This window comes from Gekko japonicus, unplaced genomic scaffold, assembly GCF_001447785.1.
Source record: "Gekko japonicus isolate JY-2015 unplaced genomic scaffold, Gekko_japonicus_V1.1 scaffold179, whole genome shotgun sequence".
Taxonomy (NCBI): domain Eukaryota; kingdom Metazoa; phylum Chordata; class Lepidosauria; order Squamata; family Gekkonidae; genus Gekko; species Gekko japonicus.
The window spans coordinates 1,428,676-1,455,667 of record NW_015160213.1 but is presented as its reverse complement, the minus strand read 5'-3'; the positions used below and the strand labels follow the sequence as shown (position 1 = coordinate 1,455,667).

The 26,992-nt window shown below is 43.5% G+C and overlaps 1 protein-coding gene across 1 annotated transcript in view; it reads left to right on the top strand.

Moving 5' to 3' along the window:
• Window positions 1-26,992, top strand: part of RGS7BP (regulator of G-protein signaling 7 binding protein) — a 77,340-nt gene that overhangs the window by 690 nt on the left and 49,658 nt on the right. The window contains exon 2 of the mRNA XM_015410219.1: window positions 2,802-2,968. Coding sequence (XP_015265705.1) covers window positions 2,802-2,968 — 167 coding nt within the window. The remainder of the gene's footprint in view (window positions 1-2,801; window positions 2,969-26,992) is intronic.

Here is a 26,992-nt window from a genome sequence, read left to right as displayed (position 1 = left end):
TTTTTTGGGGCCCGGGGCCCAAATTTCCCCCCCCCCCCCAAAAAAAAAGAGAGTATGATGGTGTCATAGGAAGAGGACATAGGTTTGGAAGCATGGATTGTGGCTAGGGAGTATGGTCAAAGTGGAGAAAAACCTGCTAGGCTCCTACACTGGGGCAAAATAAGTCTAGATTCAGTGGAATTGTATTTCAGAAATCCAGACCGGACACCTGTAACTAACTGTCCAAGTGCAGGTAAAATTCAACTCCAAACACCCTATATTGGAGTGGCTTTATAAAGAACAAGCTTGTCAGACACTGCCTTGAGGGGGGGGAGACGATTACGCTTGAATTCCTCAGCAGTACTAACCGAATCCAAAACGCAAATGAAATCTGGCCCATTTGTTTTGCTCAGCATTGCCAGTGTCAGTTCCAGCCTGTCCCATTTAAGTCACAAGACCAATAAGAAATGAATCAGTTATAGGTGTCTGGAATCTGAATTCTAGTGAATTTGCTTGCTTTGAAAACTCACACCAATTGAATTCCCTCTTCTGTCTTGTAATAGGAGGTGCTATTGTTGTGGATTATTTTTGTTTTGATCCTACCAGAATTGTCTGTCTCAATAGATTGCAGCAAAACTGTAAAAGAAATAAGGCATTTTTAGCACTCACCCCTTATCCAAACTTATGGCAGTTTTAAAAACAGCTAAAAACATGCAGTGTTAGATCTCCTTTTATAGGAAAAACCAGCTCTTGGTTTTTAGCTTGCCTCTTACAGGCCTTGTATCTTTCCCATTTTGTTGTTTGTAGTTAACAATAATTTTAGACTGTACAAACATAGCCAAAAAAAAAAAAGACTGGCGTAAACTAGAAAACAGAGGCCTTCATAAATGGTTGTAACTTTGTTAGGTGAGCTTTCAGTTTCCCTCAAGTCCTAACAGGTAACCATAGAAGAAGCTAAGTTAGTTTTGGAATTTGGATTTATTATTCTTAGCTTGATTCATGGTCTACATGGACTGTATCGGTAGTTGAGTCCTGGTGTATGAATGTAAACAGGTATGAGATATTTTGAGTAACACAACAGTTCCCATACATGTATTCTGTTTAAGTACTTAAGAGATGAAATTTGTCTTGGTTCTTGTGGCCCTGTTGTTAATGTCTAATTCCAATAGCAAGGGGCTAATTTAAACCAGTTATGCTTAAAATCACATGATTGGCATGTAGTTTTTGTAGTCCTGCTTGGTGCCAACTGATGGGGACTGGTGCACAGTCTGCTGAATTCTTCTGAAATCTTTAATCTCAGTTTGAAAAGCCTTTCAAAGATATTTGGATTTAGAGGTAAGGCGCAGGAGAAAACAGTGCACCTCCTTCCCCATATCCTTTGCATTTAAGTCATAGCAAGTTTTAATCTTTGTATTTTCAAACTTTTTTCTGTAGCCAATAGTGCTGGGATCTTAATTTCTTTCTTAAATGAAAGGTGTGTTTCATGAGGTTCTAATAATGTTGTGCAACCTTCACGAAAGCACTTCTGTGGATACATGTTGCCAAATTCTGGCTTGCTTTTTCTGTCGAATAAACCTTTCCCATCTCTGTTTAGAGTTTAGGCCAAAGGGTTTTGACAGATGAAAAACATCTCCCTGGAAGGCTCATTTTCCTTTTCAGTGTTTTCATAAAGTCATGCCTCTAGGCCTTAATATATTCAGTAGATATTGCCAGTTTGCATTAATTCCTTGTAATTTACACACAAAATTAAGTAGAAAATAAGTGCTGAGTTTGCATCAAGTGCTGACAGCAACAGTGGTTTAAACCATAGGAACAAAACTGTTTTGACCCTAGAGTTTATGGATTATGGCCCCAAATGTGGCAACATACAATTGCGAGGTTTAAGGGAATGAGATGTTATGATCCATGTTACCCTGGTACACATAGAAGGGATGCAGTTTGTCTGTTTTACTGTAGTTGGAGGTTAAATGCTTGGCAAATTTGACAAGATCTATACTGCTCATTTTTCCTCAAGCAGACATTTCAGAGTAAGCCACTAACATTCTCCTGCTTTCCACATTAACTTGTTTCTACAGAATAAAATCATGATCAGCAGCAGTAGTAAAGTTGAATGACATAATAATAATAATCTTGATGACACCGTGCTTGTATTGAATTTTCCAGAAATGTGCAGATGGGTTGTCAAGTGTGCTGTTGTTTCCAAGTATTTCAGCTTAGGAGGGTTTATCTGTTAGCCTGTCGTTTTATTTTACACTGGCCAAATTGCTTGCTAAAGAAAGGTTAAAAAAAAGGGGTTCCCCCCCCCCCCCCCCCAAATATACCTTCTTGGCTTGCAAGGCCAGATTCATGAGGCTAGGGGAAACAGTATTTGAGGCAGGAGGAATAACAGTATTTGAGGCAGTTGCAAAACAAATTAGCAAAATCTCCATTGCAGAAATGAATGGCACATTCCATTCCCTAGATGGGTAGCAAATCACAGATCACTGGGGGGAAAGGAGGAAACTATTTCTGGAAACCTTATCGTCTTTCATGATAAAATAATCCCTAGCTTCCGGGAGTAGAAAAGCTGTTATTTATGCTTGCTTTCAAAGAGTTAGAGCTTGTGGGATTCCTCCCCCTCAACTGGAAATGAAGGGGGGGGTGAACAAAGGGCATCTCCCTCAGCATACTTTACTGTTTATGACATCATTGGGTTTAATCCTTGTCCTTTTCTGAATTCAAGGGTTGCAGGCCTGTTGGTAGAGCAATATTAGAAAGACTTCCTTACTTTGTAGTGCAGTGAAGTACATTACATTGCTAAATAATCTTTCTTTTCCTCACAGCTTGTCCAGGATTTCAATACCCAGGTGGCTCTGTACCGTGAATTGGTCATTTCCATTGGGGATGTATCAGTCACTTGTCCATCTCTACGTGCTGAAATGCACAGGACTCGAACCAAAGGATGCGAGATTGCCTGTCAGGCACACCAAAAGCTAGCAGCAATTTCTGGGTAGGAGATTTCTTCTGCTTCGTCAAGCTCAGCCTCTGTAATAATCCAAGCTCCGGGATTTCTGAAAGTTCTGTGCCAGTCATAGCAGAGATGGCTAGATTATTGTACTTTTTTAGGTGATGTATATATTTCTTAATGTTTACGACACTACTTAACTTGCCCTGCACTTGATTAGTCCATACAGTCAAGGCATTGCATGTGAAAACCAGGACTCCATGGCCTTATCTTCTACAACTGAAGGTATGAGCGCTGAAGTGGGAAAGGGACCACCAGCAGCCTTCTCACTTGACAAGTATGTTTGGGCATCATTTGCTTGATGCTTGGTGTTTCCCGGAGCCCCACTGCAGTCTTTAAATTGCTTTAATATTCCCCCAGGACCTCTGGATCATGCAGTTCTCTGAGGAGTCAGTAAGCATCTCTGACAGGATTCTGCAGCTTGCTGAGCTGCAATTCCCAGAATTGTCTGGGAGAAGCCATGCCACTTAAATTGGTAGGAAACGGATGTGTAGTTTGTAATGTAGGTAGGGCTTCAGAGAATTAACTCACCTTGTCGGCCTGAACTTGTTGCTCTGAGCTGAGGCATGTAAATAGATGTCCTAAGAGGAGTAGAAATAGATTTAAAATAAATATGAGCCTCATGACAAAATTTTTTGACTAAAGTAGTGTGTGTTTCATTAACCTGTTAACTAGGCTGTATCTCAGCTAAAGTAATTTACTCCTGTCCAGCTGTAATTTACTCCTGTCCAGCTTATTTTTCTTTTGAAAGCAGAAATACAGCAAATCACACAAACTAAATTCAGTAAGAAATACCTATTTTTAAAAAGCCATTTCCCTCTTGCAGGTACACTTTGAATCTGTACAATGTACACCTACCTTTCTGTATACCTACAAGTTATATTTGAGGTGCAAACAGAATTGGAAAACATTTAATTTACCTTGGCTGTTCATTTTATGTATCAAAATATACAGGTACTAATTGCACCTGCAAAAAGGAGGCTAAAACCCATCCTTTTGAAAACTTATCCCAGGTAAGTAGTGAAAAAACTCAGTTTGTTTACTACCCGCATGGAGTTTAAGATGCTCAATAATGTCTTTCTGACAAGCATCTTAAAAAACACACTTCCTGTTTTCATAAATACTGAATTGTCAAATACTTACTTCTCTGGCTATCCTTCCCACAGCTTAGACTACCTTGCCATGTTCCAGAAGAACTAAGAAAGTGGTGCAAATAGATTCTCATTTGCAGTTAAATGTCCTCAAAGTTAGTTGGATCCTACTTTTCAATTGCCCTTAAAGCTGGCTTTTCCCAGGGGGTTCCATACGTGGGAGTAGTGCAACAGAGTTGTAGGATGCAAGCAAGGAGGCATATTTGTAAGAGTTCCTAGGAAGGCACAGCTCTTAATACAATCAGCATTTCATTTGAGTTAGTCTCTGTTCAGGCTTGGTGAAAAGGTTTGATGAAATATAGGGAAGTCAGTAAGATATTGGCAGCAAATAATGCCACAAACAAATTCCTTTCCTCTTCTGCACTAATCAGTAGTTGGATTAGTGCTCTAACTAGTGCTTGGGGGACCATTTTCTTTGATTTTTCTCAAGGACCGCTGGGTAAAAGTTGTGGGTGGAAAGGAGGGGAGCCTCTCACTGTGTTCTAAGAAATACAAAAGAGACTTTCAGAACAATCGTGAGAGCTAATTAGCAGTATAAGTGATGGGCAGTTGCAATAGTTTATATAATAAATCACGCAGGAAGGTAACTGCACAGGAAAAGTAGCTGCATGTCTTGAATGCCTTCTGTGTATTGGCCTTTCTCTAAATTAATGCAGCATTTTTCTTGTTCATCTCTTGATCTCTTCTGGGTTCCCCCCCCCCCTCCATTGTAAGATGGCTGTTAGGCCAGAGAGGGATTGTGCTGTGACCTGGGAGGTTGGCTGTTCGAATCTCATGTCTGCCACAAACTCACTTGGCAGCCTTAGACATGCCTCTCGCAGTCCCTTATCTGAAATACGGAGGTAATACTGGGCTACTTTGCAGGAGTATTGTAAGGATTGATGTGATAATATATGTGAGGAGCTTTGAGCAATGAAATGCTGCACAAATGCTGGTGTTAAATAAAAGAGCAGAGGATATTTCTGAGAGCACCAATAATTCCCAACCCTTCCTTTGGTTGGTTAATGCTCAGAAATAGTTATTTGTTTCTAAAAGGAGGTGTGTCAAGGCTGGAACCACTCTGGAAAACATGCTAGAATCCTTAGCGTTCCTACTCTAGTTACGTGGGAAGCAAGCACATTGCACATACTCCGAAACATTCTTTTCATTCCAAATGGCACGTTCTGAGGCTAACACAGGAAATAGGTCTGGGATTTTAAACTCTGCTAAACTAGAGTATTCAGTTTAGATTATGGAGACTGCAGAAGCTAAGACTTTATCAATATTAACGGTGCACAATAGTTTAAAGCACAGTCATCCTAAATTGTAGGCTATATCTGTCACCTAGTATATAATCCTGTATATATGGGGGGGAATTTAATATTGTTAATATGAAGTAGTGAAAAGCATAGGAAAGGATAATAGGGATGGGGTGTGACTTGGAATGTTGGGAAGAGAAAATGGGGGACCTTTTATTACCTCTGACATAGGGAGACCAAAAAGAATCTTGCTGTTCTTTAATTACCAGCAGCGTTTGGACTATTGCAAAGAGGGATGAGGGATCATAGTTGCTCTGGTTATAGCTGTGCTCATAGTGCTGTGTAATGTGATTATGCTAGGTCAGCAGAGTTTTGTTCATTAGACGGGCCAAGATGAGATCACCACTGCATCGTTACACCTGCTTTGGGCAGACACCCCTCCCACACACATTGTTGCCTCTGTGCGTGCTCTGTGAGGGAGTCCTCTGTATTTTCTCCAGCATACTTCATATAAATTGTGTGATGTGTCATTCAGCACTGTGATGGAGCCACAAATGGGAAAACCATTGTGATGCTCTAGCTTTTAACTTCTACTGAACTTCTGCCATTTCCTTTTGTCCTCCCTGTTCCAGAAAGTTGCTTGTAGGGCACTGGAAAATTTTTCACTCTTTGTCTTAATGATTTCCCAAGTGATTTTTCATGGGCCCTGCAGTTCTGCATGCTCTCAGAACCACAGTGTCGCCTTATGTGGATGAGGTTTTCATAGTTTTAGGGCTGGGGAAGTAAGACCAAACACTGTTATCAAAGATTACTATCACATGCTAGCAACAATTCCTTTTGCTGCTGCAGATTCTCACTGAAGGAACTTATAGTCAGTTCAGTAAGTGGCAGTTTTCCTGCAGAAATTTTAGAAATAGGGCATTTTGTGGCAAAGTGAAAAGCAAAGTAGAATACAGGAAAGCATATTGAACTTCTGGCCATAGTCCACAGCACAGATAATCCGTATGTATGTCTTGTTAAAACCAGTGAACATAGTGAATACTGTTTCACGCAGTGGCCTGCTGGTTGCACTGGAGATCAAACAGGGAATAGACACTGAAGCTTTCCCGTGTTACTGCATACCAGCACTGGGTTTCAGTGGTGTACTTCCTCTGTAGATGGAGGCTTTCCTCAGTCACCAGTCAGGCTAGTAGCCACTGATGGAACTCTCCTTCAATGAATTTGTCTAACCCTCTTTTAAAACTGTCACTATCTTTTGGCCATCACTATCTCTACCAGCAGTGAATTCCACAGTTTAATTACTAGTTGAATAAAGTGACGACAGGAGCTTTGACTCTTGAAAGCTTATACCTCGAAAATCTTGTTGTCCTCTAAGGTGCTACTGGACTTGAATCTCGTTGAGTAAAGAAGTATTTCCTTTTGTCAGTCCTGAACCTATTTCCCAGCAATTGCATTGGGGTGCCTCTACATTCTAGTAGAATAGTGGGACTTGAGCATGTGTAATTGTGTTATATTGTGGGAGCAGCACACAGATGCATTTGCACTGAAGACTTGAGTCTGCTTGCTGTACACAGGAAATTGCCTTTTGACCAGTTAAATCCGTAAGAGCTGTACCTGGCTTTGTGTGCAGAAAAACTGACATTGTGTTTGAGTCTCCTAGTACATCTCTGGATAAATAATGATGATAGAAGCAATTACGGTAAAAGTCAAAATGAACGCTTCCAATTAGATAGTTTTGGTGGCATTAATCATGATGATGGAAGGTATCATTAGAACTTCAGAAAGAAATTTTATTATGAAAAGTAAAATGTGCCGCAGCAACTAGGATACAATCCCTTCCCGTCATACATGAGTGGAAAGTGCTTCTCTGTGTGTGTGGCTCTTGCTGCTTTAAACAGCATTCCTTGCACTCTGCTATTGTTGGAAGTTGGAACACTTAGGTGGGCTGCCCTGTTTATAAAGGATGCAGTAATTAGTGAAGTAAGTAAATAATTTTCGTCTGCAGTCACTTCAAGTACAGTGATACATTTTTTTGAATTATTTTATTCTATAGTAGTAATTCCTTTGGGGGGGTTATATAGTTGGTGTTGCAGCTTTGCTCTTGTGGCTCACCCAAGACTACTAAATTGCCACTGTTGTGATAAATAGCAGAGGCCAAAGTCTCTTGTGGCAGTACTTTAATTGGAATCTTGAGCCATTCCACACTCCCAATAAAAGCATTTAAAAGTAATTATTCCCAGTTTCCTAAAGCAACCAGGCAAGCAAAAATTTGCTTCCAGGCATTTCTTCGTGTGACGAAATTAGTAGATTTTTTTCCAGAGCAAGTTGGACATCTGATCATAAGACTGCTTCAAGATAGGAAAAAAATAGAAAATATTTTAACTACTTAATATGTGGAGCTAAAGGATATAGCACGGGCCAGTGGGATTATTTAGTCAGAAATTATGTTTCGTACTGGTCATCCACAAATCATTTTAAATCATTAATATAATAATAAAATATCTTTCTATGTGGATGTGTAAGAAGACTGTGCACCTCTTTCTCTATTTTCAGGGGGTTGCTTGAAGGTGTGGGTTAGAGATGGACTAAATGGGTTGAGTTACTTTTATACCCCTGCACTAGTTAAGGATGGAATAAGCAAACAGTTGTCTCAAATTAAGAAAAGTATACATTTAAAAGGAAGACTTCATCTGTAAGCCCGCCTTCACATTGCAGCATAGCCCCCCACCCATTGCACATTACGTACTATCAGGAAGAAATTATTTAAATGAGTCAACTTTTAATGATTGTTGTAATGGTTGAATGGGAAACTTGCATATCTCCCCGCATAGTTAGATGCATCAACTGTATTCATGTATGGTACCCATGGATCTCTTTGTGTAGGATTTGCAATCATTCCTTATCAGATCCAAAAAAAGGAACAACGAGCCATCTGCACCTCCTCTGCTGTTTGCAGATTTGCAAAGCCATGCTGATTTCACTTAAAGCTGCTGAAAGGGAGTCTTTCTGGAAGGGTTTTTCATTGCAAATAGCAACATTTTCTGCACTTTTTCTTTAGATAGCTTGCCATTATTGTACTGATCTGCTATGGGGAGTTGATGAGATCCCAAATTAAGTTACAAGACAGCTTTAAAAAACCTTGCTAGTTGATGCCAGCAACTGCCAAGAAAAAACCCCAACCCTTTATTAAATATTACCCTTTGGCAATAGAGGGTTAGAATAGTAGCAAAAAAGTGGGGGATGGGAGGGCAGAAATTATCAGAAAGTAAAGAAAGGCATTTTGTGTCACCCTATATTTGTCTGTTACACAGTACAGTTGCAGTTGGGGTAGGAAAAAGAGAGAATATGGTTAAGAAATCCATGAAATATGATGTGTTAGAAGATTAGAAGCCCCAGTGTTTTGGTGTCCTCCCCCCACTTCTCTGGGTTAATCTAATCCCACATCCGCAGGCAGAATAGACTCACTTTGTCTTGTCTTCTGGAAATGTTTTCAGTGGCAACCTCTGGAGTTCAGAATGCTGAAACTGGTTACTACATTATGCCCAGAGACCCACTACAATACCTAAAACCATTCAACTTAAGAAATGCTCTAAAGCCACCTTTTTATATATATATATATATACTCTTGTTTTATGTTCTGTAGTTTCCCCAGAGTACTCTGACTCACCAGCATCCTAATGCCTGTTGTTTCTGCTGACAAAATTTTAATTGAAGCAATAGTGGAAGGGTCAACAGGGGGTTTATGTTTCATTCCCATTCAGTCTGTGGGGATTGCACGTCTTAAAGATTTAAATGTAGGAAGCAAAGAACTCCCCTTTTTATCGGTTTTGAAATTGTCACCATTATTCTGCACCCCCTTTTCTTCATGACTATAGAAGTGTTATAAAAAGGAGTAAACTACGAAGTTGGGTAATGTTAGAAGAAGGCGTAAACTACTAGTTGGGTGGCCAACTTCTCAACAGACTCCAGCAGCTGCTCAGCTTGGAGACATTACTGAGTGATAAAAGTTTATCTTCAGATTTTGAAATGTTCACTTGCTGTTTAGGAAGCTGCAGTTAAAGGCATGCAAGAACAGGCTAGACTTTTTTTCTTGGTCATTTGGCAACCCTAAGTGAGGTACTATACTGAAGGTTCAATAGCAATATGAACATTCAACCTTAAGTATAGAGTGCTCTACAAGAATGTACCTCTATAAAGCCAGTACTTGGTAAAATTATACAGCCCTTTAAAAACTTCTTCACATCCCCAAGTTAGAAAACTGATTAAATGTTTGTCAGGTTTCCCACACACAACTCCATATTGTTTTGCAATAATCAACAGTTTGCATTTTCAGTCTTCCTTTCCACAGCCCCAGATGGGTCACAGTCCCAACAGCAGTGCAAATGTGTTCTTTCTGTGCATTCATGTTCTAGACATTCATTGGGTTGCTAACAGCCCTGGAGAAAAATATCCTGCCCTTTTAATAGAGGTTTCATGTGTGGAGATGATGCTTTCCATGGTATGGAGGTATATAGCATCCCATTAAGCCTCAGTTAAAAGAGTTAAAACAGAACTTTTTTTCCTCTAGTCCGTAAGCAACTGTAGACATGCCTAAAAAGGTCTCCCCGCCCCATTTAAGAAAACACAGACAATCTCTGGACCTGCTTTCAAAGCACAATCTAACAAAAGAAAAGTAGAAGAAACCATACAGGACTTCACCCAGGTTAGATCTTCTCATGGCAGAGCCCTAGTTCATTAATACTTTATGGCTCAAGAGCTATGTGTGGCTGTTACGAAAGCCATCTCTGGCTCTTCTTCTCATATTGGTTTCTGGTTGTTGCACTGAAAATTTAATTTGTTGTAATTGTATATTTTATAATATTATTGGATATGAGTGTTTGTTAGGGGTATATGTTTAGGGCCAATGGTAGTCACGTAGCTCTTTTGGTTGATGGTGACTGTAAGCCATGGAGTAAGTACCACAGCCCTACCTGGACCTAAGTTGGTTCTGAAATCTACAAGCCAGTAGGATATTCGGTAGGATATTAATGTGCATATATTTTTGTGGGAATGGTCTGATTTTAGAGCATATGACAACATTCACACAGAAGGCTGCAGGTTCAGTCCCTGGCAACTCCAGATAAAAGGATAGTGGACAGCAGTGTGAGTAAAACCTTCTACCCATAATCTTGGTGAGCTGTGGCCATTCAGAGTAGGCTACACTGGTCTACATGGATGAGTGCTCTGGCTTGGTATAATGCAGCTTTATATATTTTTGGGGAATTGTAAGAAGGGTCACATTTGGGTACACTTAGAACTCTGGAAGAGCATTAATGCTTGAATAAAATAAGCTTTGGGCATATCTGATCATGTCCTAGTGCTGCTACATTCTCCCTCCTCTGCCGGCAATGTTCATTTTGATAAAGGAATGAAGACATTTGAACACATACTGTCTTAACATATTTCATCACATTCTGAAAACCACTAGTATTGCAGAGGAAATTCTCTTAACAAATTTCAAGTTTTATCACATACATTTGTGTATTTTGCAAGTTTTGGGGGGTTATCTGTCAACAAGAGAAATGATTGCTTTTCTTTTAAAAACTATCTCCATCTCAGCCCACTTTTCTGTATCTATATATATTCATCCCAAACTTACTCCAAGAAGCTTGACGTAATGCACATAGTTCTCCCTTCCCCATTTTATCCTCAGAATGACCTTTTGAGGTAAATAAAGCCAAGAAGATGTTACTGGTCCAAGATACTCCCAGAGAGTTCTCTAGCAGTGTGAGTGTTTGAACCCAGTTCTCCCAGGTCCAGTACTCTAAACACTGCACTACACTTACTTTATATTCTGTCAGTACTATAATATTCCCTATTATCATACTATGTTGTGTGAAAAAAATGCTATCAAAGTTTTTTTAGCATCACTTATACTGTATTCAGGGATATTATGTTAAAATACAATAGCTTGCATTCAGTGAAATCTCAGCTGACAGAAGGATTTCCATCAGCAGACCATGTGTTCTCTGTCCTCCTACCCCACTTCTGAAAACGCCCCTGAAATGCGGTTCCTGGGGGGAGGGAGGATCCCCATGAACAGTATGAAGGGGAACTTGGAGATCCGCCACAGGAGAAAGGGGGATCAGTGACCACAGGATCCTAGTGCTTCTCTCCCACAAGTGTAGCAATGAAGCAGAAGTGCAAGAGTGAGGGAGACCATTTCTGCCAGTTCACTCTCCTTTCCTCATCCCTTAGCTCCATCCTGAGGATAGTTAGGCTTTTATGGCTTTTCCACAGCTTGGAGCTACACTGGGAAGATGGCTTGTTGGAATTTGCTCAATTTTCAGAAGGGATCATTTAGAATTTTTGGTTGTGTTGGCAGAGTGTTGTCATTTCTATAGTCGCCCCTACTCTTCAGAATGAACTGTGGATTGCAGGAGGGCATTCCAAATGATACATATTTGTTAGATTTGATGGGATGGGATGGACTATTTTCTGCATAATTCTTGGGTGTCGACCAGTAGGCTTTGTGTTTGGATAGCTGTTTTTGTATGTTCATGGAAATGTGATATGTTGAAATTTCTACTTTTATGGTGGTACATCTTATGATGATGTTTTATGGTTATGATGTGAGCCATCTTTGGCTATTAAGGAAAGGCAGAATATAAATATAAAAATAGATTCAGAATGGGCAGACTATATATAAGATAAATAAATTGGAAAACGATACTTGTACTGATTCAGTCCTGAAACCATTTACTTGCATACATTGTAGATTGTCAGTGGGTTTTTGTGGTCAATGCTAAGAAATTTTGACAGTTTCTTGAAAGGTCTTGCTCTTGTGTTCTCATACAGACGAAATGTCCATAAATGTGATTGACAGAGCTGAAACTCTTTCAGTATGGGTCAGGTAAGCCAAAGAATCTCTACTTACCCTGATTTATCAGTCCATGTACTTTGGCTCAGCTGGTTTGTGAATCTGATTCATACCAGATTTTTCTTTGATAAACTTATAGGGTTATTAATGACACTAGACTTGTGGATGGTAGAAGATTCTTCTCTGGGGATAGGAAAAAAGTACTGATTTAAACTGGATCCTTTTGTCTTACCAACAGCTGGCAGCATTTGAGCACGCCCCCTCTCAGTATTTCACTGCCAACTTCATCTTGCCTTCTGGGGTGGTCCTTAATGTCGTGCTATATGTATGAAGTGTTTCAGTAGGAGTGTCTCACTGTTGAGAGCAGGGGAAATCAGAGACTCAATTGTGTAAGACATAAGATTGTGTAGGTGATAAGGAGGAGGAGTCACAGATGGCAGAATTCAAGATCCTAGTCAGCGTTTAGAATAGCTGTTTAATTGGACTGTGGAGATCATGATCATTTGAGGAGCTTAATGTAACTCCTTTATCCTGGGCAGATAATTTTCTGGTGGAGACTCTGCAGAGTTGGGGGGGGGGCAGTTAGGATGGTCCACTCTAGAGATGTAATGACCTGGAGTAAGAATGGAAAAATGGGGGGGTGTCATTTTTTAAGGAGGAGTTGTCAGTTTTCCAGTGGAAAATTTGGAGAGCACAGAGGGAAAGTCTGTAAATACATACAATATTTTCAATAATTTTTGTGGATAAATGTAAATAATGGCAACAATGAATGTTTTCTGTTTCATGATAATGCATTATTAAAGAATTCAGTACTTTTAGTATTATGAAGTTTAGTTTAACATCCAGGCATGCCAGCTGTCCTACTTCCTGTGTGACTCTATGAATTTCTCTGTCCAAATAATACACTTTTATTTGCTACAGAATTTATTTTTAACCTTCACTTCTAAATTCCATAAATATGCCTAGTACAATTTTATATGCTAACTAGTTACAAAGGATAGTTTTAATGCTGTTCATCTAATAAAAGAAGTTTAGGTTTGATAGGAAAATAACAATTGCATATTTCAATTTTCCCCGATATTTCTGGGTCTCCCCTCCCCATGACTTGAAAATTTCTAGAAGAGTACGATTTTAGTCAAGTAGCACTTCAAAGATCAATAAGATTTCCAGAGTATAAGCTTTCAAAAGTCAAAGTTCTTTTCATCAGATATCTGGAAATCTTTTTGGTCTTAAGATACTACTGGACCTGAACCTTGTTCCTTTACTGCCAACCAGCATGGGTACCCACCTGAAAATTTCCATAAATGTTACATCTTTACTTCTCTCTCTCAGGAACTGATAGTTTCCTAGTACATCTGAGGAATTGTCTTGCTGGAGTTCTGTTGAAGCTTTTGCCGAACTCTGGAATTATAAGAATTACCCAGGCAGTTGACACACAGGTGGTTCATTCCTCTGCATTTGCTTTCTGAGGACCTAGAGATAGGGTGCAGCAATTTGCAATGGCAAGAACCACAACCTGAATGTTGTTAGCAGATAACATGAGAGAAATCTGGGCCAGATATTCCAACACCCATTTTAGAGCCTATTTTGTGGTGCTGAAGATGTAACGATTTAAAACATACATGTTAAAATTATATTATGAAAGAATTTTTAAAAATTCCCCTCCCAAACATACCTCATTAAAACAATTTTCAAGGTTAAAATAAATACAAAACATAAAACATTGCTTAGGAAGGAGGGATCATTGAAGGAATGCCAAATGAAACAAAAAAGTCTTCAACTGCTGGCAGAAGACAGCAACAGAAGGGAACAGATGAATCTCCCTAGGGAGAGAGCTTAGGTGCCATGTCCGAGAAGGACCTCTCCTGGGTTGTGTCTAGGGGTGTGCAAAGAAACAATTTTTCCCCCCGGATTCGGGTATAAAAGAGCCAAATTTATTCAGCATTCCCGAATACCAGTGTTGGCATTGTATTCGGATTCCAGAAATATTCAGTAATACCGAATATATTCAGCTCCATTTTACCCTATGGGACCATTATACTAATGGCAAATCCCCTAGGGTGCTGGGGGAAAGGGGGTTTGAGGTAGAGGCACAAAATTTGCAGTGTAGCTGCTGGAGTCTCTCCCCCAAAGAACCCCCAAGTTTCAAAAAGTTTGGACCACGGCATCCAATTCTGTGGGCACTCAAAGTGGGCACCCCATCCTCCATTGTTTCCAATGGGAGAAAAATAGGATGGCAGTGCAAGTATAGTAGAGTGTCCCAGAGAATCTCTGCAGTTGAGATTGAAGTGGGGGGGGCATTTTTGCAAGGCCAGCAGCAGAACCAGTACAATGTGCCCAGCAGAACCAGTGCCACTGTGGCAGTGCCAAATCCCAAAAGGAGTAAGGTCAGATCCGAGAACCTCTGAAGTAATGGGGGGGGGCATGCTGCAAGGACAGCAGAACCAGTGCAGTGTACTAGTGCCCAGTAGCAGAATCCAATGCCAACCTACTGGTGTCCCACAGCATAAACCAGTGCCAACCTACTAGAGCCCAGCAGCAGAACCCTGTGCCATTGTGGCAAATGCCAGGCCAGCTCAACAGGACTGATCTCAAGCACAAAATCCAAGCAAGGGGGAGGGGGGGTTGCAGGACAGCAGAACCAGTGCAGTAGTTTGCTGCCCAGCAGCAGAACCCAGTGCCAACCTACTAGTGCCCAGCAGCAGCACCCTGTGGCATTGTGGCAAATGCTAGCTCAAGAGGACTGATGTCAAGCACAGACTCACTATCTAAACAAGGGGAAGGGGGTTGCTGGACAGCAGAACCAGTGCAGCAGTGGCTGCCCAGCGGCAGAACCCAGTGCCAACTTACTAGTACCCAGCAGCAGAACAGTAGCACTTTTTGTGGCAAGTGGCAGCTCAACATTACTGGGCTTCTGTGTATTGGGCTGGCCTTGGTTCAGGTGGACTAGCGAAAGTGCCTGCCCACCCTGCACTTTTGAGTGTTCTTCCGGGCTTCTTCCGCTCTTATTTCTGCCAAGAAGTTTTTTTAAAAAAAAAAAACCTACTAGGATTGTCTGGTGTGACAGTGGTTATTCTGTTGCTGCCACATTGGCACTTGGCTCTGCTGCTTGGCACTAGTAAGTTGGCACTGGGTTTTGCTGCTGGACACTAGTAGGTGGGTTCTGCTACTGGGCACTAGTACACTGCACTAGTTCTGCTGTCCTTGCAGGAACCCCCCCCCAAAAAAAAATCCTACTTCAGAGATTCTCAGATTTGACCTTAGTCCTTTTGGGTTGTGGCACTGGTTCTGCAGGTCACCATTCCACTGGTTCTACTGCTGGCCTTGCAAACATGTCCCCACACACACCTCACTTTCTACTACAGAGATTCTCTGGGACATTCTGCTGGGCTTGTATTGCCTTGCTGATTTTCCCCATTGGAAACAATGGAGGATGGGGGCACCCAATTTGGGTGCCCATAGAATTGGACACCCTGGTCCAATCTTTTTGAAACTTGGGGGTTCTTTTGGGGAGAGGCTCCAACAGCTACACTAAAAATTTTGTGCCTCTTCCTCACACCGTCTCCCCTCCAAGACCACTGAATATACCCTAAGAGATTTGCTATTGAGTATAATGCCCCATAGGGTATAATGGAACTGAATAATCTCTCTTATGTATAACTAGGAAAAAGGCTCATTGTGGAAATAAATACAACGGCCTCTAGAAAGAGGCTCTGGGTGGGTGCCCCGGCCTTGGACACTCAGTGTCAATGTGCTGTGGCGACCTCAGCAGGGTATGATACTGAGTCCACCATTTTCTCCAGAGGAACTGATCTCTGCTACCTAAAGAACGGTTGTAATTTTGAGTGATCTTCAGCCCTCACCTGGAGATTGGCAACGATGGTTCCCCAGAAGGGAATGGTTGGTTTGGAGGGTGAAGTCTATGGCTTTGTACCTGTCCGAGATCCCACACCTCCTGAAACCTCACCCTCTCCAGGCTCCATCCCTCACATCTCCAGGAATTTCCCACCTGGAGTTGGCAACCCTGTCTCCTTCCCAGCCAGTCATCAACCTACCTTTATTCCCCCCTCACTCTTCAGCTTTCCACCCCCCACACACCTGCAGCCTCTCCCGTGCTACTTCACATTGGCTGTCATACGGGGGCCACCTCAGCAGCATATAAGGATACAGAGCCCACCATTTTCTCCGGGGAACTGATCTCTGCCATCTGGAAAGCAGTTGTAATTCTGAGTGATCTCCAGCTCTCACCTGGAGATTGGACACATTTTACCTCAGAACAGCAAACTGTTTAGAATGTTAGAGGCAAAAGCCAATCAAGTCGCATATGCAAACGACCTCTGTTCTGACTGGCTATGGGGGGGAGAGGAACAGCTAACTGTTTAGAATGTTGGAGGCGAGACTCAAGCAATGCAGCCAGTGGATAGGGACAGATTCTGAGTGACACACCAGGGCGCCAACCAATTCCAGAGCGTGTGGAATGTTCTAAAGAAGTGCCACCACCATTCAGCTTTTATATATAAGGGAGATTGCCGAATGGTAGTGGCTTCTGGCCTACGGGGTGGTGAGATTGCATGCGCTCCCTCAGTCATTGGCCTGCCGGCTGCCAGTCAAGACTACTAGAGTGCCATTGGCCGGGTGTGCTCCTCTTCCCCGCCCACTCCCCTGTCAGGCACTGTTCTCTGTCAGAAGCTCTGTGTCTCCCGACGAACACAGTTCTCTTGCTTAGCTCCTGAGTGTGGGACAAAGGTTTCCCTCAGTGGCTGTTGTGAGGACTCATAGGGTTGCCAGTTCCAGGTAAGGAAGCCAGTTTAAGGAAGCCAGAGTTTGGGGAGGGGAGAGGGGAGGTCTCAGCTGAATAGAATGCCATAGAAACCACCGGCCAAAGCATTCTAACTTCTCCCTCAGTGGCTCTTGGTAGGCAACCAAGCTTGGTTCTGCCAGTAAAGAGACAAAGGAACAAAACCCTTTCTACGGCTCTGTGAAAAACTCATTGGGCCCAGTCCTGAGTATGGTTGCCAGATCCAGGCTTGGAAATTCTTGCTGAGTTCCCCCCCCCCAAAAAAAAATGCTGCCCTCCACAGGACCCACCCCCAAATCTCCAGGTATTTCCCTGCTCAGAGCTGGGAAGCCTACTTTCCCCTCAGTGCCTGCTGCTGGTCAACCAAGCTTGGTTTCTGTCACTAAAAGGCCCTTTCCACACCTATTTGGGCCTTGGGAGAAAACTCATTGTGTCCTTCTACCCTGCTGAAAGGCCCCTCCCCCCATGACAGACAAGGCCTATTTGGGCCTTGGGAGAAAACTCATTGTGTCCTTCTACCCTGCTGAAAGGCCCCTCCCCCCATGACAGCCAAGGCTTCAGAGCACAGCAGAGGCTGCAGGTGGGGGGCGGATGGAAAGCTGAACAGTGAGGGGGAAATGATGGTACGTTGATGCTTGGCTGGGAAGTAGATAGGGTTGCCAACTCCAGGTAGAGGCTGCAGGTGGGGGGGAGATGGAAAGCTGAACAGTGAGGGGGAAATGAAAGTACATTGATGCTTGGCTGGAAAGGAAATAGGGTTGCCAACTCCAGGTGGAAAATTCCTGGAGATTTGAGGGATGAAGCCTGGAAAGGGTGAGGTTTGAGGAGCGATGGGACTTCAGACAGGTACAGTGCCATAGACTCTGCCCTCCAAACCAGCCATTCCCTCATGAGGAACCACTGTTGCCAAAATCCAGCTGAGGGTTGGAGATCACTCAGAATTCCAGCTGGTCTTCAGATGGAATTGATCAGTTCCCCTGGAGAAAATGGTTGACTCTGTGTCCTTATACCCTGCTGAGGTTGCTATGGCAAATTGATTCTGAGTGCCCACGGCCTTGGCACTCTCCCAGAGCCTCTTTCTAGCGCTCATTGTATTTATTTCCACAATGGGTCTTATTCCTAGTAGCCAAATAAAGCCAAATAGTATTTGGGAATCTCTGTTCGGCTTCCGAATAGATGCTCTGATCTTTGGGATCAGAGCAGTATTTGGGAATCTTCTACTCAGCTTCCGAATAGATGCTCTGATTTGGTATTCAGCTTAATCAATACCTGAAAGATGCCGAAAAGGCATTATTCAGATATTTATTCGGCTCAGTAAATACCGAATGCACACCCCTAGTTGTGACCCATTTAATCTCAGAAGGCAGGGGTACCCAAGGCAGGGCCCCTGAAGATGACCATAATGGTCACATGGGTTCATAAGAGATTAGGTGGTCCTTCAAGTAGATGTAACCAAGGCATGCACCTCAGTGGGCAGATATTTTCTGTCTGGGAAAGGCTGCAGCTGGCTACCCTGTCGAAGCTGCTAAGAGGCACTTTTGACTACAGCTGCCACCTGCTAATTCAGCAGCAAGCCTGGATCCAAGAATACCCCAAGACTATGGACTTGTTCCTTCAAGGGGAGTGCAGCCCCATCCAGAATGGGTGACACATTAAATCCTGATTCCTGGTCAGACTTTCTCTCTACCAGTAGCACCTCTGTCTTGTCTGGATTAAGCTTCAGTTTATTAGCCCATATCTGCTCCATAACTGCCTCCAGGCATTGGTTCAGGGTCTCTGCAGTCTCCCTGGGATCAGCTGGAAGTTGGAGACAGACCTGAGAGTCATCCACATGTTGGTGGCAACAACCCAGTCCAAATCTCCTGATGATCTCACCCACTGTTTTCGTGTAGATGTTAAAGAGCATAGGGGACAGAATGAAACCTTGTGTGCCCCATAGGCCAAAGGCTAAGGGGATGAACAGCATTCCACCAGCACAAGCCTTCTGAAACCTGCCCTCCACATAGGACCAGAATCACTGCAGAGCTGCGCCTCCTAGTCCAGATAGATGGTCCAGAAGGATACCATGATTGATGGTATCAAAAGCCATTCAGAGGTTCAGAAGATTCAACAGAATCACACTCCCTCTGCCCATCTTCCTGTGCAAGTGATCCACCAGGGTAACCAAGGCTGTTTCAGTCCAATAACCAGGCCTGAAACCAGACTAGAAGAGATCTAAACAATTTGCCTAATCGAAGAAGGCTTGTCCAGCCATGGCACCTGGCAGCACTTCCCTTGGCATTTGCTGAGCTTTTCAGAATGTGGGAAGGGCCATTGTAAGACTGGCTGCTCTGATGAAATGAAAGGGTTTTACTCAAGAGGATCAGGAAGGATGAAGAAGAAGAAAGAAGAAGAGATTTGATTTATACCCCGCCCTTCACTACTCAAAGGTGTCTCAGAGTGGCTTACAAACTCCTTTCCCTTCCCCTCCCCACAACAGGCACCCTGTGAGGTAGGTGGGGCTGAGAGAGCTCTTGACAGAAACTGCTCTTTTTCAAGGACAGCTCTTATCAGAACCACGGCTTGTCCAAGGTCATCCAGCCAGGTGCAAGTGGAGGAGTGGGGAATCAAACCCGGTTCTCCAAGATTAGAGTCCGCACACTTAACCACTACACTAGTGTAATGTATCCATCTCCAAAGTGGTGAAGTGATGATGGGGGGTGCCAGGGCTCATGCTCCTCCACTACCCACCTGTAGTGAATCTATGGCGGGGCGGCAGCTCATATTCTCCCCCCCCCATGCATCAGAGAGACAGTAATGTCTGAGCCAACAACTCAGCTGTGTCCAGGGGTGCTGGCTCGGCTGGTTCCTCCTCCTCTCCTATGTTGTGATGTGTTCCTCCCTCTTTTCCACTCTTCACATTTTTCTGCAGACCTAGGAGGTTCAAAGATTTTGCTGAAACATCTCCCTAGTCTGTACATGGCCCCTGTCCATAGATTTAAGTGTCTGTAGATGGGGCCATGTGACTAGTAGATGTATTGATTACTGTAGCACTCTAAATGGGGCTGTTGTTGATGCCATCAGAAAGCATCAGCCAGATTATTGATGGGAGGTGCTGGCTGCATAGACTGGTACGCTGTTTCCAGGCCTAGTTCAAAGTGCTATTTTTAATCTTTAAAGCCCTAAAATATCTGGGTCCAGCTTATCTAAAGGACTGCATACTCCCATACGGGCTTACACATTAAGATCTGTCTCAGAGACACTTCTAGCTTTTCGGCATGTTTTTTTTCTGTCAGTTTTGGCCCCATGTAAAGGTAAAGGTTTCCCTTGCTCAAAAGCCAGTCAAATCCGACTCTAGGGATGCTGAGCTCATCTCCATTTCCAAGCCGAAGAGCCAGCGCTGTCCAGAGACATTTCCATAGCCACGTGGCTGGCATGACTAGACACCAAGGCGCACGGAACGCTGTTACCTTCCCACCAAAGCGGTACCTATTTATCTACTTTCGAACTGCTAAGTTGGCAGGAGTTGGGACCAGAGACAGGGGCTCACTCCATCTTGCGGCACTCGGGTCTCAAACTGTTGAACTACCGACCTTCCAGTCTGCAGTTCAGCGTCTTAGCCACGTGAGCCACCACAGCCCCTTTTGGCCCCATACTCTTCGTTTTATACCCTGATTTCTGCATGCATTTTTGTGCCTTTGGTTTTCACTTCAGTTTTTTTGTTACCCCCCTGGTTTTCTTTTCTGATTCTTTTGAGACCTGTTTTACAATGTTTTCCTGGAAGCTGATTTTGAGTAGTCTTTTTCCTCATACGAATGTTTCTGTTTGTTTTCTTTGTGCCGCCCGCTCCCCCAGAGACCTCCAGCCCACTTTTCAATGATTGAACCGTCGTCGTCATCAAACAACCCCCTCTCCTCCCCCCACCTTGCTCCTGAAGACGAGTGGTATAATTTTTTTTAATGGCACTACAATATTGATACACCAATATACTGCTGTAATGATAGGTCAAGCAGGTGTCAGGAAGACGAGGTACCCCCCGTCCTGACTCAGCTGGTGGTCCCGCAGGAGGAATCCCCATGTTCCGATGCCAAGGAGCCAGCAAGACTCTGCAGGGCTTCCCAGAAGGTCTGGAAATCCTCCCTTGCCACCCCCACCCCCCGTGGTGGCGAAGCAGTCAAATGGGAAGAGGAGGATGAACCGCAAGTTGGACCTTCCACCACGGCCCTAACTGTCAGGAGGAGGGATGGGGAGCACCTGGGGCGGGTATCAAGCCACCTGGGGCTAACCCTATGGCTAAGCTCCTTTAAGGAGTGGGCACTGCGGCACACAGCTGATAGAGTTGACACTAATAAATGTGAGCAAGGTGGAAGCCAGGGAGGATTTGCTGTTTTCGAGGGAACGATGGAGAGGAGGGAGACACAGGGCAACCGTCCTAATCCACTTGAGCCCAGCTGTCGAGAGCAGCGCTGCTAGAGAGTGAGGTAACTCTGCAGCTTTGTCTGAGGCGACCCCTGCTCCAGGTGTGCCAACTACCTCCCTGGACGCACCCCAACGCCTCTCCATCTCGCTGCGACTACAGGAGGCTGACAGCAGGTTCTCTGAATTCCCCGTGGGGTTTTTTTTTTAAGTTTCTAACCCTTTCCTTCATGGAGTTATAAGGGAAAAGGCATATCTCCACAAGGGAAAAGGATAGAGGAAGGAGAGAGAGAGAGAGAAAGCTGTGAGTTCAGAGAACCTGCTTGACCTATCCTTAGAGTAGTATATCAATATTTTAGGGCTGTTGTTTTTTTAAGCAGCCATTGATATATATAAATATGTGCAAAAAATAAAGGGTGGTGGTGGTCTGTGGTGCCACTGATGGCAACAGCACCCTCCCTTGAAAATGCTGATTATTTAAGGAACATGCAGAAGAAAATAAACTAACTCCACAACTGTGAAAATGCAGAGGGACGGCATATGTGTGGAAGAACCATGTCCACCAAACTGCTTCCATTGCTTGTGGATGAATGCCCCAGAAAATCAGGAACCCTTCTTCTGGAAAAGGCCTTCTTGTGCCCAATCATCCAAAGTGCAGTGGCTGTTGAGGGTACTCTCAACAATGGCAACAAGATTATGGAACTCTCTCTCAGGAGCGGTTAAGCTGCAGGTAAATATGGTTCTTTTTTGAAAGAGCTTTTGATTCTAGATAGGCTCTTTGCTACTGCTGTTTTTGTTGTTGGCTTCTAGCCTGTCCTCTTGCTTCTTATTTTGTATGCTGCATTTTAACGTTTGTATTTTAATTGGATTTGTTTGTTTAATTTATTATCCATCTTGGGGATTTTATAAAAACTGGAAAACACAATGTAAATATTTAAATAACTGCTGACAAGTTGGATACCATTCTGAGGTAGCAGCTGGCAAACTTCTCCAGAGTATGCCTTGGGCAGACTGATCATCTTGACCCTTTTTAAGGCTTCCCCCCTCTGCTTTATTTCCCCCGCTCTTTAAATAAAGTGGCTGTACTTCTTACTTCCATGTGAAGTAACCGGCCAGTATACCTGATGATGGACAGGAGCTTCCATAGCATATGGAATGAAAGGTTTCTTCAAGTCCATTCTAGATGAAATTGTGGTAAGTGAGCCTTAAAGCTAGTGTGGCCCCATTCACACGGAGCATTTGCCGCGCTAAAGATACGGATGATAGGCGGATTTTCTGGGCGCGATCACACCGCAACATCTGGGAAGTGTAGTGCACCCGTGGCTAACCCGTGGCTTCATGCCAAAGATACGGAGTAAAAAACTAGTACTTACGATGTACTAGTTTTCGGAAAACGTGGTGCAAGGGTGGGCGTCTGATCGCGTCCCGTCCTAGTCCTGTCGCAAACCGGTTAGTTGTTGTTTTTTTACGTCTCCACAGGATGCGCACAAACGATCATGCGCATGCTCAACTTTTGGTGAGAAAAAATATTCCCGTTTGCCACGGAAGCGGCGCCTAGCGATTGCTGGTGTGATTGTGCCACTTCTTTGCCGTGCTGCAGGATAGCCGTGTGATCGGCACCTCACGCCCTAACCACGGGACCTCTACAGGACGTGTGATCAGGCGCATTATTTTGCTCCGGGGCAAACAGCCACGCTCCCCCCCCCGCGCCCGCGCGCGCATTTTCCGGCCTGTGTGACCGGGGCCTGTATTGAGCTTTTCTGCTGGCAGGAATAGGAGGAAGCACAAAGGGCTGAACATGAAGAGGTATAGAACAATAACATAAATCTGTATTTTGGCCTTCATCCAGACATGCAGTTAAGAAAACTTGAGGGCACTATGCCTTAAGTGGGATAAGTGTATGGGGTGAAGAGAAGGGGGCAGAACTCAAAATGGCTGCCTTGCATGTTACTGTATGGCCTTTTGGCCCTCAAGATATGAGTTACAGTGGCACAATCCTGCAGGCAAGAAATGTAATAGTAACTAATGAGATTTGTTGAGGTGAATTGCAGGCCAGCTTCTCTGTTTGCTTTGTGGGGGATGTTGTTGCATCTTGGGGAGCACAGATTGTTCTGTGTCGAGTGAATCTCTATGATTCAGATTCTATGAAGTTTTGTATGTCATCTTGACAGTGAGTTTTATCGGTTCTTGTTGCTGCATGCAGCTTTTGTAGCTGTTCATGCAAATAAACTGATGATATGGCGCACAGGGAGGTTGTAAGAGTTCACCATGGCTAAAAATTGGGTATTTGTTTTCATGTGCCATAGCAATAGGTGGCCAGGTCTAAAAATTATATACTTTGCTTCCCAAAATGAGAAATCCCTATTCAGAAACGTCTGTGAGTCAAACCATGAATGAGGGCTGAAACATTAACTTGCCAGCTGTCTATGAAACCCTTTCAGAACTGAATTATGAAAAGAGTTTTGGCCAGTTTTAAATTGCCGGAATAAGAGAAAAAAATAAACCCAAAATAGCTGTCTTAAGTTTCAAACACCTTTCATGTTCTGTCTTCGCCTGGAATCTGGGGAAGCAATTAATGAAGTAGAAAACAAGGTCACTTACCTACAACTGGTGTTCTCAAAATATCTATCCTCTGTGGATTCGCTCTCACCTCTTACTTCATCCGTGGCTTTGGGGCGGGGGGGGTCTGTTTGGAATTTGGGAGATGTGAAGGTGAAGATCACTGGGGCCTCCTTTTTATAGATTTGCTTGGAACATGTCAGAGAGCCTATCCCCTCTCTCTGTCCACATCTCACAGGCACTTTGCTTGATTTAGAGGTGCGTGGGGAAGGGCAAAAATACTCTCTTGAGATAAGCATAAGCTGAATCTTAATAACAGTTGAAATTGCTGTCTAAAAAAAGGCTGTGCATCCCATCTTCAAGGTTGTTTTACCAAAATAAGACTTGCTTAATTGCTCAAGTGGTTAAGACACTGAACTGCAGGCTGTGGAAGGTCAGTAGTTCAGCAGTTCGAGACCCGAGTGTGCCGCATGATGGAGTGAGCTCCTGTCTCTAGTTCCAGCTCCTGCCAACCTAGCAGTTTGAAAGCAAGAAATTGCAAGTAGATAAATAGGTACCACTTCGGTGGGAAGGTAACAGCGTTCCGTGCCCCTTGGTGCTTAGTCATGCCGGCCACATGACCACAGAAACGTCTTCGGACAGCGCTGGCTCTTCGGCTTTGAAACGGAGATGAGCACCGCAACCCTAGAGTCGGACTTGACTGGCTTTCGAGCAAGGGAACCTTTACCTTTTTAATTACCAAACAAGAGATGGCAACAAATGGGTTTTGGGGAATTGCGAGGAAAGGAATTGGTCTTAACAGCCAGCATTTCTTTCACAGTATTGCAGTATTGCTATGGGGGAGGTGGGACACAATATGAGACACCCCTACAAAAAAAGAAAAGGAAAAGGAAACAGAGTGCCATGGTGCACTGGGGGTGAAAAGTGCTGTCAAATCACAGCAGACTTATGGCTGCCCTGTGGGGTTTTCAAGACAAGAAACGTTCAGGGGTGGTTTGCCATTGCCTGCCTCTGTATAGCAGTCCTGGCCTTCCTTGGATGTCTCCCATACAAATTCTGACCAGGGGCAATGCTGCTTAACTTCTGAGATCTACAGGATCGGGCTAGTCGGGGCCATCCAAGTCAGGGCACTAGAATGGTTGAATTCTTCATGTAGGCTGCACATGATTTTGTAGTGCTTCCAATACAGACTAGTCTGTTATCACTGGAGGCTTAAGAAAGATGGCTTCCGGAGCATAGAGGCTAGAGGCAGAGACTAGTTTTCAAAACAATTAAACATGTTTTAAGAGGTGTTGTTTCATAGCATATGCACTTGTTTTGTCTAACTGCCTCTAACAAACCTGTTAAAACTTGTGGTTTGGAAACAAAAGTGAAATGAGCGTATGCACCATACAGAGCAATCCTTACAGAGTTCCATAAATACACAGAATGATCCAAAAAGGATTTTTTTTCTAGTATACTTTGTTTTGGGAATTTTGGTATGCACATCTGTAATGTTAACCTTCAAAACGTATTGTGCTTCTGTTCTTTCGTAATCTGGTTCGTCTCAGATTATTCTCATCTCATTCTGCATTAGGCTCAAAACCTTTTGTTTTTAATGAAAACCATCTACTCAGAGCCCTCCATTCCTACTCATGTCTAACAAAGGGAGCTTTGCCTTTTGAAAGCTGATACCCTGAATATCTTGTCAGCCTATAAAGTGCTACTGGTCTTGAATCTAATTTTCTTGGAGCAGTACCTTAAATCTCTTTGTGAATTTAAAATTAACTTCCTTGGAACAGCACTGTTCTACTCACAAAGAGCAGGGAAAAGAGATGGCAAAGTCCAGGGCAGTAAATGTATTTGATACTACATATCAGCAGTTATTATTATAGTCCTAACTATTTTGTTACAAGGGCTGGGCCTGACATGAATGTCACTTTGTCGGGCCAGGCCATGTGTGCCATACCGGAGATACAAACTTTATAAAGATGATTTCAGATGCCAAATGGCAATAGCCAGCGTAATTGGATTAGTTGTGATATGAAGAGGGGTAGTAGGCATGAAGAAATCAGCATTGCTAATGAAACAGGAAACCTTAGTCTCAGTTTGGTACAGGAGGATTCAGTCCTGGAGGATGCAAAGAATAAATGGAAATAAGTCTGAAAAAGTGAGCAGTGACTCATGAAAGCACATACCCTACCATGATTTTTGTTGGTCTTTAAGGTACTACTGTACTCTTACTCTTTCTACTGCTATTAGAAACCACAACATTAAAAAACCAGTGGGGGGACATTTTAACCTTCCAGGACATTCAGTTGCTGACCTAAGAGTAGCAGTTCTCTTACAAAGGAATTTCAAAGGGAGATTAGCGAGACTGCTGAATTGCAACTGATAATGAAGCTCAAGACAATGCATCCTCCTGGTCTGAATTGAGACCTAGCTTTCTTCTCTCGTTACCAATTCCAGTTATTGTCTTTTGGCATTTGAAATCTCTTCACTTTCCAAGATATAAAACAGATGGACTCTCATTCTAGCTGTATCTGAAGAAGAGAGCAGTGACTCATGAAAGCTTCTACCATGCTGCTAATTTTGTTAGTCATTAGGGTGCTACTGGACTTTTTTTCCCTAATAAAGAATGCAAGCTCTGCTGTTAGGCTTCCTTCCTCCCAGAACTGGAAAGGGGGATCTCTCCAAGTGCCATGGGACTCCATCTCACTTTCCTTCACTCCCCTCTCCCTTCCTCTGAAGAAGTGTGCATACACACAGAAGCTTTTATCTGGAATAAAATGTTGGTCTTAAAAGTGCCACAGGTGTCCATCTGTCTGTCTGTCTGTCTGTCTCTGGGCGATTTCGCACTAGAGCTGCCTTGCGGCGCAGCCCCGTTTGCCCCGACACAAACATGTTAATTTCACACCCGAGGCTGCAGGGCTGCATTTGACCCGCGGCTTCGCACGATTTCCTCCGCAGTTTCGTGATCCTCAAAAACCAGGACCACGAAACTGCGGAGGAAATTGGGCGAAGCCGCGA